Below are 18,110 nucleotides of genomic sequence, written 5' to 3' on the forward strand. Positions count from 1 at the left end.
TCTGTGGCCATGAGTAAGTCCACACCACAGCAGGTACGTCTCAGTGTCTGTGGCCATGGTTATGCTTGTGCCGAATCACATATACCTCTGATGGGGTTGTGGCCCAAGAATAAGTCCTGGAGAAAGTACGCCTCAAGCATCTGTGGATAAGTCCATGTTGCAGTAGGTACACCTGGAAGCATCTGTGGCTGAGCATGTCATGCTGAAACGCTGTTTATTGACTCCTCCCTTTCTATATCATCCCATTTGACAAGGTGCTTAATTAGATAATTTTAAGGGAGCAGATATGCTCTCCTTCCACATACCGGTATAAAGACCTGAAATGATAAAACTTTGCATAACATAGTCTGGCCTCATATCACACAGTTCATATGGTGAACTTGCATTGAACAGGAGGATGGCATAATGACCTTCTCAAATACCTTCCAAGCTGAATTACCCTGTGGTTCTACATAGAGCAGATAATGTTAATTTATGGATTATGTCCAGGCTGGTAATACTTACTCCCTGAGATCAGGGGGAAGACCTTCTTCACTGAGCTGTGCAACATCAAATGATACGTAACTGACATTTTCCAAGACTTCATTTAGGAATATATTTATATAAGTATTCAGATTATTTTTTCTTTTTCTCCATCTTGAAAGTAGCATTTCAATTGCTAGTGATCTAGACTAGTTAATGTTTCAATACAATCTGAAAAGAAACATTGACATACTGAAGTTGACACGTTAGAATCATTCCCGCAGTTCAGGACAGATGCAATCCCCTGGATCTACACCTTTATGTAGCTTTACTGTAGAGATGCTATTACTGCACATATATAGGTTTCAGCCATTTTAATTACTCTTTCAGCAATACTGGGAATGTAATTTTTTATTATAGCCATGAGTTTTTCTTCTTGGGGGAAAGCAAATTTGTTATCAGGAGGAATACCTTGTACTGGGTTTACATGGCACGTTTTTGCTAGCAGGGGTGTGTATGTGCTGTGGAGGTGACTTCTGTGAGAAGCTGCCAGAAGCTATCCCCATGTTGGACAAAGACAGTTACAGCTGTCTCCAAGACGCACCCACCACTGAACAACGCTGAGCCAATAAGAGACGTTGGTCTCTGAGATAATATATTTAAGAAAAGGTAAAAATGCTGCACAGTAGCCATGAAAGAGATGTGAGAAAATGTGAGAGAAACAACCCTGCACACAACAAGGTCAGTGAAGAAGGAGGAGAGAAGTTTCTGCAGCCCATGGTGAGGCAGGCTATCCCAATGCAGCTCATAGATATTCATGTTGGAGCTGATATTCACCCTGCAGCCCATAGAGGACCCAACACCTGAGCAGATGGATATATCCTGAAGGAAGATACATCCCATGATACACCCCTGCCAGATACATCCCTGCCAGAGCAGGCTTCTGGTAGGAACTATGGCATGGAGAATAACCCATGTAGGTGCAGTCTCCTGTTAGAACCTGTGACACATGGGAGAGCCATCCTGGAGCATTCTTAAAGGACTGTACTCCTTGGGGGACCAATGCTGGAGCTCTCTGTTCTTGATGGACTGCACCATATGGAAAGGGCACATACTGGAGCAGTTCATGAAGAACTATGGTTTGTGGGAAGAACCCACACTGGAAAAATTTGTGAAGGACTGTATCCTGTGGGAGGAACTTTATGCTAGAGCAGGGAAAGAACATGAGGAGGAAGGAGCAGCAGAATTTAAGTGTTATGAAGTGACTGCAACCCCCATTGCCCTTTCCCTTTCCCCATCTGGGCATGGGGGGAAGCAGAAGATTTAGGAATGAAGTTAAGGCTGGGAGGAAGGGAGGGTGAGAGGAAACTGGTTTTAGTTTTGTTTTGATTTCTCATTATCCAATTCTGTTACAATTAAATGGCAATAAAATATTTTCCCCAAGTTGAGTCTATTTTGCCATGATGATAATTGGTGAGTTATCTGCCTGTTTTTAAAAGCTAAGCTCATGAGCTTTTTGTTCTACTTTCTTCCTTCTGTCCTGTTGGTGGAGGGGGAGTGATAAAGCGCCTGGGTGGGCATCTGGCAGCCAGCCAAGGCCAACTCACCACGCTCCTCTAAAAATAAATTTCCATAGAGAAGAGTAAGACCTACTCATGTAATTCCAGCAGCTTCAGTGCCACGTGAAGAAGTTACTTTACTGCCCAGCGGTGAGGCTGTTTCTCATTCAGCTTTAGAAAACTCTTTTCCTCTCCTGAATTAAAAATTTTCTTTCAGATTTACAGATGTACATTCACATATATATGCACATATTTCATGTATGTCCTCAGGTGTTTAAGCTGAGATCCTCAGTCCAAAAATATAGGGAAATAATGCAAGGGAATATATGGGAATGCAATGGCAATGAATGTAAAGGAGTATTTGTGGACATCTGAGTCTGAGCTTTTAATATGTTTGGCATTTGTAACAAAGTCAGTGAAATTTCAGGGAGTTACTGCTCCATTTGCAGTTATTTATAATTTCTATCATATTTCTTACCTAAGATATTGCTGATGGCTATTTTGTATTTTAATTTCTCCTTTCTCCCTTAAGTTTTTACTGAAAATCCAAACCAAAAAAGCCACCCCTCCTGCAAATTAGTTTAATTTCAGTATTTTTCCTTAGCTTCTGCAAAAAATCACTTGCCTTTAATGTCAAAGCTAGAGCTTTTCTGTAATATTATCTGTTTCAGGCATAATTTCAGACTTGGTATATCACTAGCACACAGTTCCAGAATAACACTTTTTAAGCACTTGTGTTATTTAGGCCTCATGGATGGAATGTTCAAAACCAAATCACTTTACTTATGGCTTAGCTTTGTAGCGGACTGATTACTCAAAACCTCCTGAAACAGTCTGGGGAATCATCACATGAATCATCAGCATTTGCTCAGCCCTTGCACAACCCAACTGCAATGCAGCAAATGCAAAATAATGCATGCCGTAGCCATTTTCATTGAATGGTAATGCAAACTCAGGAGAAGTATCTTGTTTAAATGTGCTTATAAATTGTGCTAAGAAGAACTAGACACGAAGTGTAGTCAAATACAAATCAATAAAGGCACACATATTTCTTTTAAATGCATTGCATTATTCTCTACCCTAACCACAGACAGACACATTAGAAGTGACTTTCGGTTTAGGTCACAGATGTCAACAGAAGAAAAAAAAACATGCCAAAAGTGGTTTCTTGGGAGTTCATGCAGTGAGTCTTTCTTCCCTGATGAATGATAATTTGTCTGCATTGGCATCAAAACCTTAGAGATTTAGTGTACTTAGTGAAGTACAGAGAAAACAGTGTTGAGGAAAAAACACACAAGGATTTTTCCAAGTTAAAGTATTTCCTGTTATCAACAGCTCAACATTTTGTGACTTATCCTTGATCTTTCTGTCCTGCCAGTGCCATTCAATACCCACCCTTAGCTTACTTCACCTAACATTAGCGTAGTCCCATGAGTGTAGACCTCACCTCTCAAAATCCTCTTCTAAAGTGTGATCTCCAGCTCCTAGCAAGTGTTAAGGAGAACTGGATTCTCAGATACTCCAGTAGAATAAAAAAAAAGCTGTATTTTAGAAGACAGTGATAAGCAGATGGAAAATGCAGTTCAAGGGCTTTGTTAGCCTAGAACATTTCATAGAATCATAGAATCATAGAATAATTAGGGTTGGAAAGGACCTTAAGATCATTAAGTTCCAACCACCCTGCCATGGGCACGGACACCCCATACTAAACCACGTCACCCAAGGCTCTGTCCAACCTGGCCTTTGACACCACCAGGGATGAAGCTTTCACAACAGCTTTGGGCAACCACACTTACAGTAAAGAACTTCCTCCTAATATCCAATCTAAACTTCCCCTGTTTAAGTTTGAACCCATTATCCCTTGTCCTATCACTACAATCTCTAATGAAGAGTCTGTCCCCAGGATCATTATGTTGTGCATCACTGCTGTTTATTGTTTTCTTTTCCTTTTCACATTTTATTTTTATATTCTCTCCCCTTGTTATTTCCCTTATCATCATTATTATTGGTGATAGCAGTAGTGGTTTTGTATTATACCTTAGTTACCAGTTATCTCAACCCATGAGAGTTATATTCTTTTGATTGTCCTTCCCATTTCTCTGGGAGCAGGCTTTCTGGGGCGGGGGGAGAAGGAAGGAGCAAGAAAGCGGCTGTGTGGTTCTGAGTTACCAGCTGGGCTTAAACCACAACAAACACAGACAGCATTCTTTAGGCAATTAGGAGAAATTTCTGGATAGGTAGCTCTCACCCTTCTGGGAGATTTCCATTTCCCACACCTCAGCTGGCAATACCATACTGTCACTGCTGGGACAAGTGAGGCTGCAGAATTCCTGAAGTCTGGGGAAGGCAGCTACTTTCCACAAGTACTCAGTGAGCCAACTAGGAAAGGTGCCCTCCTAGGCTTGCTCTTTGTGAATCAAGAGGGATGCATGCGAAGTGTGATGGTGGGAGGCTGTCTTGGCCACCCTAATCCCAAAGAGTTGAGCTCAAGCTTTTGGGTGTCATGAGGGAAAAGTTCAGCAGAGTTGCTACCCTGGGTATCAAGAGAGCAAAACTGAAGCTACAAAGGGACCTACTTGACAGGGTCTCCTGGGCATGAGCTTTTGAGAACTTAGGGGACCATGAGAGCTGCTCGCTTTTAAAGAACCATCTTTTGAAAGCACAGGAGCAGCACTCCCATTGTGTCAATGGAAGTCAAGCAGGTGCAGCAGAAGAGCAGCTTGGAACTCCTCCTGGAACTGGGGTGGGAACAGAAATTGTATGCTCTCTAGAAGCAAGGTCAAACTTCTCAGGAAGACTGCCGAGCTGTGGCTCACACATGGAGGGAGACATCACAAAAGGCCAAAGCTCAGCTGGAGATGAAACTGGTCAGTGTTCTGTCAGACAACAACAAAAGGCTTTTTGAAGTATGCTAATAACAAGCAGAGGCCTAAGGAAAGTACTGGACTTTTACTTTACGAAGGTGGCCACTGAAAATTGGGGATGAAGAAAAAACAGAGGCATTTAATGTTTTTGCATTGCCTCAGTCTTCAATATTCATGGTAGACCTGGGGCTCCCCAGGTCCTGTGAGTGGGAAGACCATGGCTGCAGGAGCAGTGACTTTCCATTGGTGGACACAGCAGTTCTAAAGCAGGAGACCTTGGGGCCAAGGCTGGACATGGACATCCTGGGGAGAGGCCCACAGGGCTCCCCCCATCTGGACCCCCAGGTTCCAGAACCAAGGTCACAATGGTGTTCCGTTCTAACCCAGTGCTGTCCCAGCAACAGCTCCAGTGCCTGCACGAACGGTGCTGCGAGTGGCAGCACCAGAGGCACTGGCGGTACTTCCCTCTTGTGGAGGAGTACTCCTGTTGTATTTTTCAAGGAGTTTTCTACACGTGTCTTCCCCCAGCCCTGTCAGGATGGGGCAGTGGCTCTGTTGCTGTGGGTCCAGGTGAGTTGCCCCACAGCTTGGGGATGCACAGGCACAGCAAGGACCAGCAGCAGCCACCTTGCTCAAGCCAAACGCCATCTGCTCTGCAGGGATGACCCTTGCCCCGACCAGCACCGTGAGCCCGATCTGGAATTGCCTGAGACGCTGCTCAGGGAGCGTGTGAGGGTGACCCAGGGCCGTGGCCGGAAGAAGAAGAGGGACCTCCTCCTCTTCTTCAGAGACACCCTGGTCATCGCCAACACCAAGTAAGAAAACCAGAGCCCAGCTGCCTTTCCTCCCAAGCCCTGCCCCTAGCACCAAGGCACCAGAGCAGGGACAGCCAAGGAGCAGCCCCAGGCCCCTGGCACTTTGGTGCTGGATGCACTTGTGGCCATGCCCATGGCAGGCAGGAACAAGAGGGGAGCCACTGGGCTTGGCCACCTCCATCTGACTCCCTGCTGCTCTTCTCTGCAGACCTGGCAGCACCCCTCACCTGCTGCTGTGCCTGGCCCTGGGCCTGCTGCAGGTGCTGAGCAGTGGGAAGGGCTGAGCTGGTGATGCTGCTGAAGAGGAGGAGGAATGGAATGCCTCCAGCTCCCTTGTCTTCCTCTGGCCCTGTGGCTCCTGTGTTGTCAGTTTCTGGTGAGTCTTGGTGCAACATCCCACCAGAGGGGTGGGCCGTACCTCTCCCTGCCCCGCCCCATGGGACATCATCTGCTGGGGCACAACAGGCACTGAGGCTGTTTCTTCTCTTTTTTTGGCAGCTCCCGAGTAGTGAAGGAACTCTGGATCAGCACCCTCCTTGGGTAAGCCCTATCTGGCACTGCAGCCTGGGCTGCCTGTGCTCCCATCATGGGGAGATGCTCCATGAGTGGCATCCAAACAATGAGAAAACACCTCTTCTGAGCTGGGTAGAGGTGCCCCACAGCTGCAGGCAGAGGTGCCCCCACTGCTGAGCAGGCACATCTGGTGAAGATGCTTCATCCAGCTGTGTCCAGCCAACACCTGCCCAGCCCCATCCTCGCCATTCCCGCTGCTCCCGCTCCACTCCTGGGTGGTACCGGCTGTTCCGGGCACTATGGAAGCACTCCCCAGGTTGGCAGCAGAGGGAAGAGCTGGCTTGGGTCTCACACAGCTCTTTCTCTGCCCCTTCCCCATGCACAGACCACGGGAAGGAGTTCAGGGAGCCCGGGTGACCCAGCTGCCATCCATCAGGATGGTGATGAAGGAGCTGAGTGGCCGCCATGCTGTGAGTGTCCCTCCTGCCTCTGCTCTGTCCCCAGGGGCTCCTCCAGCCCAGCGTCAGCTGCATCGCTCCTCACCTTCTGCTCTTTTCCCCTTGCCCAGGAGATGACACAGGATGCCGGCAGCCTGAAGAAGCTGCTACAGCACCAGGCCCAGGTCAGGGTCTGTTGCAGTGCAATCTCACCCATCCCCACTTCTCACACACAGCCAGAGGCTGATGCAGCTCTCCAGGGACCCTTTCTGCTGTGGGGCTCCTTGGTGAGTGCAGCCCATTTCTTGCAGGCTGGTGCCAGGCAGCTGCCAGTTCCTGTCCTCTCCAGTAGTGAGGGTTTACGTGGCCACGTGGATGGTGAGTGCAGAGAAGACAGGGGCAGGATGGCCCTTCTCTCCTGCTCTTGCAGGCTGGCACATGTGTGGCAATGGGGATGCTGCTGCCCTTCCCGCAGGGCACGTCCACCCTCATCACTCTGCAGCAGGAGAGAGCTGAACCCCATGTCCCCTCAGTCCAATATGTTGCCGCCTCTTCTGTGCCCTCGGTGGCAGGGGGGGACAGCACCGAGGGAGTCTGGGGGGGTTCTCCTGGTGCTTTTCCTCCACGGCTCTTTACTCTGTTTCTCTTGGGAAGCGGGACTCACAGGAGCAGGAGGCTGCCCTGGCCATTGGCATGGCAAGGGACCTTGGCTGCAGTAGGGGCACCAGGGCCATTGGGCTCTGCTGGTGTGGGAGCTCTCTTTGTCTGGCCCCTGGGAGATCTCTGCAGCCAGGACGGCATGCTGCCTCAGTCCATCCAGGCAAGCCAGCCTGGTTGTGGGGTCCCGTCCCATCCCAGTCCATCCCATCCCAGTCCATCTCATCTCATCCCACCCCATCCCATCCCATCCCATCCTGTCCCACTGGCTCCTCCAGGGAGAGGCTGTCCCCAGCACCTATCTAAGTGCCTGTCTCCAGCCCAGCAACTCTCCACCTCTGTGCCCTCAGGACCTTCTGGCTCTGCTCAATGAACATGGCCCATCCACGGAGGGGATCTTCCGGCTGGCAGCCAGCCAGCATGCCTGCCACAAGGTCAGGGAGGCCCTGGACAGTGGGGTGCCAGTGCAGCTGGAAACCCAGCCCGTGCTGCTGCTGGCTGTCCTCTTGAAGGTGAGCCCTGCTGACCCAGAGCCCTGCAGCTCCTGGCTCTCTTGGTGCTGATGGGTGCCTGCGGGAGCACAAGCAGAAACCCAGCTGCCTGCTCATGAGCCAGAGGCCTGGGGATGCTGCAGGTGCTCCTGGGTGCAGTGGCCAAAGCCTCACATGGAGCCCTTGGCACTGCAGGACCTCCTCCAAAAGATCCCCTCAAAGCTCCCCAACTTCCAGCTTTTCGAGGAGTGGATGTGCGCCATGGAGAAGACCAGCAGGCAGGACAGGCTGGCAGCACTGAAAGAGTAAGTGTGGCGCAGCCAGCAGGGACTGGCACAGGCTGGGAGTGAGCTGCAAAGAAACGGCCTGCCTGAAATAGCCATGGCTCCTACAAGCCACCTCCTGGTGTTGTGGGGTTTATGTTTGTGGGAGAGGGGCACCAAAAAGCTTTTCTTTCTGGGGATCACTTCCCACAGGTGTTGGGGATTGCTGCAACAAGGACCTCCTACAGAAGGGCAGGGAGGGAGGTGGCTGTATCTCAGCATAGGCAGTCCCTCTGCTGTAGAGCAGGCAGTGGCCTTGGGTGAGATCAGCCTGGGAGACCTGTGCTGTCAATGCTAACTTTGTCAACGCTGTGCTCCTGTTCCCTCAGGGTGGCCAGCAAGCTACCAGACGCCAACCTTCTCCTGCTCTGGCACTTGCTGTCACTGCTTATCAGCATCAGCAAGAATGTGGCCACGACGAAGATGACTGCTGGGAACCTGGCCATCTGCCTGGCACCAAACCTCCTGAGCCCACCCCAGGAGCTGCCCCTTGATGTCCTTGCTCTGGAGACAGGGAAGGTACTCTGTGTTGACCACCCAGCTACAGCGTCACCAGCCCAGCCCAGCTTTGCTGCTCGGAGGGTCCTGGCTGCCTCCTCCAGTCAGCAAAGCCATGGGTCAGCAGCTGGGAAGAGCAGCCCCATGGCTGCACCTTCCTGCACAGAAGCACAGGTCAGGCTGGGAAAGGCTGTTTGAGCCCTCATCAGCCCTCTCAGTGAATCCAGGGGGTTGCTGTGTGCAGGTGACGGAGCTCTTCGAGTTCCTTATTGAACACCATGAGGAACTCCTTGGAGAGCAGGTGGCCGGGTTGGCCAGCAAGGGAGACGAGGAGACACCAGCAGCACAAGCAGAGCTGGAAACAGCAGAGGTAAGTGAAGTGCGCAAGAAGTGTGACAACAAAAGCCTCCCCCCTCAGAAGGTGGGGCTGCTGTCGCTGCAGAGACAAGCACGGTCATCCACCAGCCTGCAGCTCTGCCAAAGTGCAGAACAAGGCTGATGCAGGTTGGCCATCCCGCTTTGTGAGGTGATCCCACCACAGCTGGCTCAGCTGAGCTGAGCAAACCCATCCAAAGCATGCACCTTTTAGAGTTAGGGTAGAAATTGTGCAGGGAGGTCCTTGCCCCCTGCTAACCTACACATTGCCATTGCAGGTGCCTCCTGTTGCTCCTGAGAGTGAACAGCAGACGAGATTTTCCAGGGAGAAAGGATAAAACTGCCTGGCTTTGCTTGGCTCAGGGTAATCATGGCTTTACCTGTCTCACAATACTATTGAATGGAAAGGTTCTCAGGCTCTTCACACAACACCAGGAAATGAAGAGCAGCCTGGGAAAAGGGCAGCGACGGGCCACTGTGCCAGAAGAAGAGCAAAACTGAGCTCTCAGAGATGGGCAACTGAAGAAATTCAAGCAGGGGAAGAACAAGGCACCCAGGTATGTAGCAGAGCCTGTGTTCCATCTTTTTGCCAAGCCCTGAGTATAGGAAACACTCCTGAGGTGTACAGTATGGTCCTTCCCTTGGGGGAACATGTATGTCAGGAGAAACATGCTCACCCAGCATTGCCTGCCAACCTGTGATTTTAGTATGGCAAAGCAAGGGATGCTGCTGCTAGGTTTTTGGAAAGGACCATATCCCGGATTCCCAGGCTCCCTGCCTCCCAGGCTCCCTGCTGAACCCTGCTGCCTGGCATGGTGGCACTGCACATCTCTTTCAGCTTCCCCTGCTCTGAAGGTATCACATGTATTGAGAAGGGACAAAAGCAACACTGTAGTTGCCAGTAGGGAACCTGTAAGGAGCCTCTCTCTTGTGCTAGCAATGACCTCTTTTACAGCATATTTCCAAAAAAAACCTAGGAGCCAATTCCCTCCTGCTCCTGCCCTCATGGCTTCATCAGTGCTTTCTGACTCTGCCCTTGCAGGTGCCCTTTTACTGCTTTGAATTCCCCGCATGCACTCTGCTTCCTGGCCTTGGAGTTCCACCCTGTGGCCCCAGCACCACCTCGGCAGCGGCGAGGACAGAGCCACCATGTCCTGCTCTGAATGGAAGGTTCCACCATCTTGTCCCGGAGCCAGAGCAGCGCCCTCAGACCTATCCCAGCCCTCTCAGGAGGCCTTGCTGGCTCACTCCTCAGCTTCACCAGCAAATCCCCACCTGCTGGTGCATCTCCCCAAGTGGGGAGCTGGCCTCTGGACTTCAGCTTCCCATGTTCACTGCCACATTTGTTACTATCATTGTTACTACGGTGGTTACTACATTTGTTAATACACTTGTTACTGTGTTTATAACTATGTTTATTCATTTATTACTATGTCTTTTAGAACCAAATTTTAGGATATACTTTAGGATAGATTTAGGTTATAGTTTAGGAAACAGATTATAGGATATAGGATATATTTAGGATATAGTTTAGGAAGCACCTTATAGGGTTGTTGTTATTTCATACTGTTTGAGTACACACTTCATATGATCATAGAATAGTTCGGGTTAGAATAGGATAGTTAGGGTTGGAAAGGACTTGCAGTAATTTCATGGTGTGTCACAAGACTACTCTTTGACTGGCTCTTTAGCTTTGGTAGTAAAAAAGCAGAAAGAATTACAACAGTTGTATCTCTCTGCCTTGCCATCTGCATCCTGCAGAATGGAAAATAAGAAAGAAAGTATTCTGAAAGAGTCTTTGGATTAGGAAAGAAATGACAGAGATTTATGAATGAAGAAGAACTACTGCTACACCTTGAAAAAGATTCAAATAAGCTCCAGAAGAGTACTGCTTGCTGTTGGAATACAGCTGCATATCTTAGACACCTGTTAAGGTCCAGAAGTAAAGAGAAACTTGTTTCTAAAAGAAAATGCAGGCAGGCAACAGAAAGGAGCACTGAATTGCACCACTGTGTTTTCATTGACAAGCACTCATGGTGGACAGAGAGATGCTGAAACAGAAACAAAAGAAACAACAAGGAAACAAAATTGAAAAAAACTAATGCAAAACCAAACAAAAACACCTGAAAAAACCCATAGTAAAACCGCAACAGGGAAAAAAAAAAAAAAGCCAAACCAAACCAAAAATACATATATAAAAAAATAATTCAATAAACACCAAAAACCAACAAAATAATAATAATAAAAAAAAAACACAAAACAAAAAAAAAAAACCCAAAACCAACCAAACTCTAAATCCTGTTTTGGAAAAAAATTAACCCCTCGTGCCCCACATTCGGTGCCAAAAAGAACTGTCGTGGTTTAAACCCTAGCCAGACAGCTTGTTCACTCACTCCCAGTGAGTGGTGCCGGGCTGACAACAATCGAGGCCCTTCCCCCGGGCTCTCCCCTTCCCCGCTCCCGGAAGAACGGGGAGGAGGATCGAAAGAGTGCAACTCCTACGGGTTGAGACAAGAACAGTCCAGCAACCAATGTACAACACAAATTACCACCGCTACCACCAACTACAACAATGATAAGAGAAAATAACAAGGGAAGAGAATACGATACCACCAGCCAAGAAACGAGTCCCACCTGGAAGCCTGTGTCCTGCCAGGTAACTCCCAGTTATCCCCCACCCCGGGCATGACGTGCTGTGGTATGGAATACCTCCCTGGCTAGCCTGGGTCAGGTGACCTGCCTCTGCTTCCTCACAGCTTCCCCTCCTCCCTGGCAGAGCATGAGCCTCACAAAGTCCTTGGTCAGGGTAAACATCACTTAGCAAGAACCAAAAACATCAGTTTCACCAACACTGTTCCCAGGCTGGAAGTCAAAACACAGCACTGCACCAGCTAACACAAAGGAAAAAACATGACTGCTACTGCTGAACCCAGGACAGTAGAACATCTGTGTCACCAAGTGAAGGAGTTGTTTCAGCAGCCTGTGCAAAAAAAAAAAAAAAAAAGAGATCACCAGAAAGAGATAACTGGATCTTCCCTGAGACCCTCTAGCTACAAGAAAAGCCTCTATCTCCACTTCTGCTGAAGGAGGTGTGGTAGAGTCTGTACCTATGGGGTTGGGAAATAGACATGCCGGTGATGGCAAAGGCTGAAAACTTGCGTCTTAAAACCAGAAGCTGCTCCACCTGCAGATCAACTGCAAAAGAGACTTAGTGCCCTGGTAGCAGGCAAGGGGTTGAATTTCTAGCAAAGATTAAGAATGAAGTATCTCACTACAGAAGCAAGATTTTAACATTTGTATTTTTTTTTTTTCATGCTTCTTGGAAGATAGGAAGTTATGTTTTTCAACTTTTCCAAGACAAGAACTGAGGTCTTGAAACGTCAGTTGTATCTTTTAACTAAATACTAAATTGCTCAAGTGAGAATAACTTTGAGTTCGCTGTGGTTGTTATTTTGTTTTGTTTTTTTTTTCTTCCAAATCAATTTCAGAAATAAATATTATTAAATGTGATTACTACAAATTCTGGGAGCAAAGGAACTTCCACCTCCATATTTTATTTTCATCTCAGTAAACTCTTAAAACATCTGGAAATATTATAACAGATCTTATAGGAATTGTTCTTTAACTTAATTTATAAAGCCTGTAGTGAAGCTAACCTTTTGCCTTCTTACATCATTCAGACGCCTAATTTCTCCACAACTTATCAGAGACTTGAAAAATTGAATTTATTCCAAATGTGGTTTTATATTTTATATACAACAAAAAAAGGAAACATAAGGTTAAAAAAAATTTAAAAGCTGTAAAAATCACTGTTAAATTAGTGGTAAAAGCAGTCTGATGAGATGAAAATTACTTTGATAAAATATTGACAGAAGAAGATAGATGAGAGAAAGTATAAGTAAATCTCAGAAATCTATTGACTTTAAGAACACCTACTGCAATGATGAACGTTAGAAAAAGCAGTGCCATTAAAAGTGGCTTGAAGTACTGTTTCAAAAAGTTTGGAGCTCTGAGGCTTGACCAAGGTTGAATAGACTGGAGATTAGTACTAGTTTTGCAATATTTTTATATTAAAAAAAAAAAAAAAAACAAACAACACAAAACCCCCCCAAAACCCCCAAAACCAAACCAAACCAAAAGGTAAAAAAACCCACTCCAAACCTTTTGACCTGCAATTATAAGCTGATATACTATTCTGAATTATGCTTGGATTTGAAGGGTCATCCGTAGTATAGAGGGTTCTTGATAACAGGATCACCCATTGTGACTCTCCTTCAGATAAACATAATAACTTTTAGAGTACAGGATGAAGGAAAAAGCTTCAAGATTCCTCTTGAGAAACAGTTATTAGTGTCTCAAGTGGTTCTTTACAGAGCGATGGGTAAACCACAGTGCCTCTGACATCTTTCTCATGATATTTTCTAAACCTCCTTGAGCACGTTCCGGTGAAACAGATTAAATATCAGCAACTAGATTTTACTAAAGCTGGGATTCATTACACTTTAGAGATTTATGATATTAATCTAATTTAGGAATCTTTTCTAGCACTCCTGTATAATTGAGAGAGAAAGGTGTCATTGAAGAGCAATTTACCATACTTGCCCTAAAAAGCAATGTTAAGATGCAATATAGTGTACTGTGGAATTTGTTAAAAAGAAACATAAAATCCACTGTGAGGAATCCATTGAAAAGGACCCAACTTAGTCTTACCTAGATGCCTAGATTTTAGACCTAGGGATGCGCTATAGCACTAAGCTAACACAGAGACAGATGTAAAAAGCAATCTTTGGAACAAGAAAGTTCAAAAACATGGCTGCCTGAAGTGATTGAGAGGCTCAATAAAATATGCAAAATTGTATGGTAGAATGCCAAGATGCCCTAGGAAATAAGCAAGAAGTACATTATAAAGGGGCTTTAAGAAAAATGAGTAACTCAATAAAATTACTTGTGAAGTTAAATGACAACAAATACAACACAAATTTTTAGAACTGGTCCTAATTCGTGTCAGAATGATAAACATAATGGGTTATCCAGGGCTATGCTAGACTAGCCATTAAAGTGCAAGAAAAAGTTCTTGAAACTACATTGGGGAATTCTTTGAAATCATTAGGTCAGTGATCACTGCCAATAAAAAAAAAAAAAAACAGAAAAGAAAGATACAGAATACGCTAATACAGACTAACAAAGGGAGTTAGACTAAACCAGAAAACATTATTGTCTTTATCTTAAACTGTTGTGGGTTTACATCTTGTGGATTTGTTCAGCCCATTGTGAAAAGGATCAGAGGTAAGAATTGCTTCACCTGAAGTGGTATTAGTGTTTTATATTGGAAAAAGGCAAATGCTGGTGTTTACCAGAAGTCTATAGAAGCAAAAAGACTCTCTCTTTGAAGAGAAAGTAAATAAGGAATGGCTGCTTCTTATCTCTTTAATACAAACACAAATCCAAACAAAGGAATTCTCAAGATAAAGATTATAAAGAAGAAAATAGTATTTCACATAATGCATCATAATATTTTGAAAATATTTTCTTTGTAAAATATCTTGAAAGATCTTAAAAGCAATTAATCTAATACTGTTTGATTTCTTTTTGTTTTGTTGCTTTGTTTTAAACATGTACCTCTCTTCTCCAAAACCAGAACTATTAGTCAACCATATAGAGTGAGGGAGAGAATATACTGGAAGAGGGAGGTGTAGTCAGATCTAAATACAGCAATACTTATGCTCACAAAGTGAACATATTCTATATTCTTAACATTCTCAGTATAACTATTTAATATTACTGAGGTCTTTACTGAGGTAGAGAGAATTCTTTTCTTCTTTCATACAGTTATCATTTAATCACAGGAATAATTTTGATCAGTGTAAGGTAGTTATGATAATCCATTTTTTTTTCCACTTAAGCCTGCTATTTTAAAGAAAGGTATAAAATAAAATAAAAATGTGTTCATGATATGAGACTTAATAGGACCCAGCAGACTGCAAGGCTCATGTTTTTTCTGTCTTGGAACAGCTGTTGACATCTTTGTTGGTATTACTCTTTGCCTGAAGTTTGTTTTTTTAAGGCCATTATTAATACTACATCATCAGCAAGTGTCTATGTTGTATTAACCAATTTAATTTTGGAAGAAGAAAAGATAACTAATTTATGGCATTGTGTTTTTAAAAGAAAGCTTTCAACTTTCAGGAAATTACAAAAAGTAAAAGAGACCACCCCTGCAAAAATATTATCTTTTATCTAAGTGTATCTAATTTCAACTCATTCTATGGAAGTACATACAAGCTGAATTTTCTCAGTACATCTTGGGAAGGTTGATATAGAGTTTCTGTGTAAAGGAGCTTGTCATACTTGCCCTCCACAATCACATACAGAACTTTTAATCAAAATAGATCCCAAAGACATCAATGTTAAATAAAGCTTGCACAGTCAAGTAACTATTATTTCCTCATCTTTGAAATAATATTCTTATTGCGTACTGAGAAAATCCATACTTATGAATCTTGACCTTTCTTAGCTATTCAGTGTTTATATAAAATAGCTCCTATGCCTTCAGTGAAATTGTCTGTAGTTTTCATGAGTGCAGAATGAGATCGTAAGTCCTCTAACTAGCATTTACCCCAAATTCAATTTCTTCTATATCTTTCAACTATTTTAAACAATAAAGACAGAGAAACTATTACTATGTTAGTCTTAGTCTTCCTATTTTATTGCTTCTCTTTTGTGAGTTACAACTTCATGGAACTATATCTGAAATACATAAAATAAGAAAATATCTCTGAAATAATAGTAAAAAAATGTAATTGTATATTTTTAAAAAAAACACCTAAGATTGATGTGTCACGTTGCTTGATCATGCATCTATGCTTATATTAAAATCCAAGCACAACCATATCATACACCCTAGTAAGTAAAAGTCTATTCTTACACAAGCTAGATTTTGAGTAACAGAAATTTGATGGAAATACAGGATTATCTTCTGTATCAGGATGAACTTCCTTTAAAATGTTTGGTTTATTTTTGAATTTCTTTCAATTTTTCCCCTGTAATGATGTAGGCAAATAAAACACTCATAAATAGAAAATTTATCTGTTTGTTTTTCATATTTATTTTCACATGTGGTGTTTTATACGAGTACTTTTACATGGCATAAGTAAGTGTTGTGAAAAATATAATGCTAGTTGCTAGTTGCAACTAGATAGTTGTGAATGAACAACTTCAGCTTTTGGAGATTAGCTACGTTAGAGTATTACTGTATACTTCCGCTAATAGACATTGCTTCTTTAACTGTGCTACTTGTATTATTCATTATATGAACTAGGTCACCTGGTGCTACTCTAGGCCTCTTCTATGACACTTAATTTTGCTGCAATGATATGTTGGGTGGTATTCTGACCAAATGTAGATAACTACAGTATAGATTAATCATCAAAGCCTTTTTCTCATCAATGGAGAAAAACAGCTAATTGTATAAGACAATTCATCTTGCCATAAAATAGATGCCTAAAATGAGCCAGATGTGTAGCACTCCAAAAGAGACTATTTCTCTCAACTGACAGACTGACAGTCACTAATGAAGTCTACGGATAATGGTGTAAATGTAATACTATGTTGTGTACTGCTAAGTTGGTGGTGTGTCCCACATATACTAGGTGGAAAATTTCATAGTGCTGAGAACTTGTTTTGTACTGGAAACACTTAAAACAGATACTTCATTTAATTACATAAATAATCTTGTTCACTGTTGAAGGGCTGTTCATTTGCTTAAAACTGTTGACCTGAATGAGCAACCCAAGGCACTTTCATAAATACATCCATTTTAGTATTTGCAGCACTGAATCAAACTACTCATAAATGGTGGATGTCACTTTATAACAAAAGCTAAAAGTGAAAAACAGGCAGATCTCATTCATATACTGATGTCAAAGATGAATTATTTCGTAGTTACCTACTTCATAATAGCTGTATCCTGAAATGAAAAATCTGATTTAACCTTCAGAATTTCTGAACGCACACCTTATCTTGTTGTCAAGTGTTTACAGAGACATGACCAACAAAGAAAGCAGCTACCAGCATTTGAAATCACAAATGACCAACAAAATAAATATGAACAGCCAGTGTTTAATTACTTTTGGGAAAAATATTTAAGTTCCATATTTGAAGACATATTACACATGAACTGAACCAGAAATTGAATGTGTGAACTCACAGACCGTTTGGAAAAAAGAAGTAGGAAATTGAAAATAGATTGAGTTACTCAAAGCAAGAAAAAAGAAAGCATAATAAAACAAAACCACTGACTAGAGATTCAATGATGACAAAGGATACCATAGTAGCCTAGATTAATTTATTTTCTGAAATGTGTAATAGAATAACAGCTTTCAATTTTTTTACATTGTTTTCCCATTTAAAATTCCAAAGAGAAATATGAAATTAATTGTTATGATTACAATCTTCTACTTAAAGAACAGGTACAGCATACATCACGGTTTAACACTAGTCAGCAGTGAAGTACCATGCAGACCCCCATATATTTGCCCTCCCCACCCCTTCCAGTGAGATGGGGAGGAGAACTGGAAAAAGGTAAACCCCACTGATTGAGAGAACAGTTTCATAATTGAAATAAAATAAAACATGATCATAACAACAATAAGAAGAAGAAGAGGAGAGAGAGAGAGGAATAAACTCCAGAAAACAGAAGTGGTGTACAATTGCTCTGTCCCTAATGCCCAGCCAGTCCCTGAGCAGCAATCAGCATCTGCAGGCCAACTCCCCCCAGTTTATATACTGAGCATGACGTGCTCTGGTAGGGAATACCCATCTCTTTGGCTGGTTCAGGACAGCTGTTCAGATTCTGCTCCCGCTCAGCTTCTGGTGCTCCTCCTCACTGGCAGAGCATGAGAGATTGAAAAGTCCTTGATCAGGGTAAAGTGCTTCTTAGCAACAACTAAAACATTGGTGTGTTATCAACATTATTCTCAGACTAAACCAAAACAGAGCACTGCATCAGCTACTAGGGAGAAAATTAACTCTTTCCCAGGCAACACCAGGACAGAATAGAAAAAGATGAGCCTAATGATCAGTGCTCTTCCGATGAAGTGTTGCACTCTTGTGTTAGA

At 43.9% G+C, this 18,110-nt stretch overlaps 2 protein-coding genes across 6 annotated transcripts in view; both read left to right on the forward strand.

The window, feature by feature from the left end:
* Positions 1 to 6,241: 6,241 nt before the first annotated feature.
* Positions 6,242 to 18,110, forward strand: part of LOC133265055 (uncharacterized) — a 947,336-nt gene continuing 935,467 nt past the window's right edge. For both annotated transcript variants that reach the window (XM_061445217.1, XM_061445218.1), the window contains exon 1: positions 6,242 to 7,028. In XM_061445217.1, the coding sequence (XP_061301201.1) occupies positions 6,410 to 7,028 (619 nt within the window). In that variant the 5' untranslated portion in view covers positions 6,242 to 6,409. The remainder of the gene's footprint in view (positions 7,029 to 18,110) is intronic.
* The window catches only part of LOC133265056 (T-cell activation Rho GTPase-activating protein-like), an 86,675-nt gene continuing 76,140 nt past the window's right edge, over positions 7,576 to 18,110 (forward strand). The window contains exons 1-5 of one of the 4 annotated variants that reach the window (XM_061445223.1): positions 7,576 to 8,103; positions 8,451 to 8,640; positions 8,864 to 8,989; positions 9,273 to 9,551; positions 10,832 to 11,107. In XM_061445223.1, the coding sequence (XP_061301207.1) occupies positions 7,973 to 8,103; positions 8,451 to 8,640; positions 8,864 to 8,989; positions 9,273 to 9,332 (507 nt within the window). In that variant the 5' untranslated portion in view covers positions 7,576 to 7,972 and the 3' untranslated portion in view covers positions 9,333 to 9,551; positions 10,832 to 11,107. Of the gene's footprint in view, positions 8,104 to 8,450; positions 8,641 to 8,863; positions 9,193 to 9,272; positions 9,552 to 10,036; positions 10,342 to 10,831; positions 11,108 to 18,110 lie in introns of those variants that run through there. The other 3 variants (XM_061445222.1, XM_061445221.1, XM_061445219.1) reach the window with 3 other exon arrangements.

Source organism: Pezoporus flaviventris, unplaced genomic scaffold (genome assembly GCF_033815535.1).
Source record: "Pezoporus flaviventris isolate CSIRO_AGI_PZ_B2104156 unplaced genomic scaffold, CSIRO_AGI_Pfla_v1 ptg000003l, whole genome shotgun sequence".
Classification (NCBI taxonomy): Eukaryota; Metazoa; Chordata; class Aves; order Psittaciformes; family Psittacidae; genus Pezoporus; species Pezoporus flaviventris.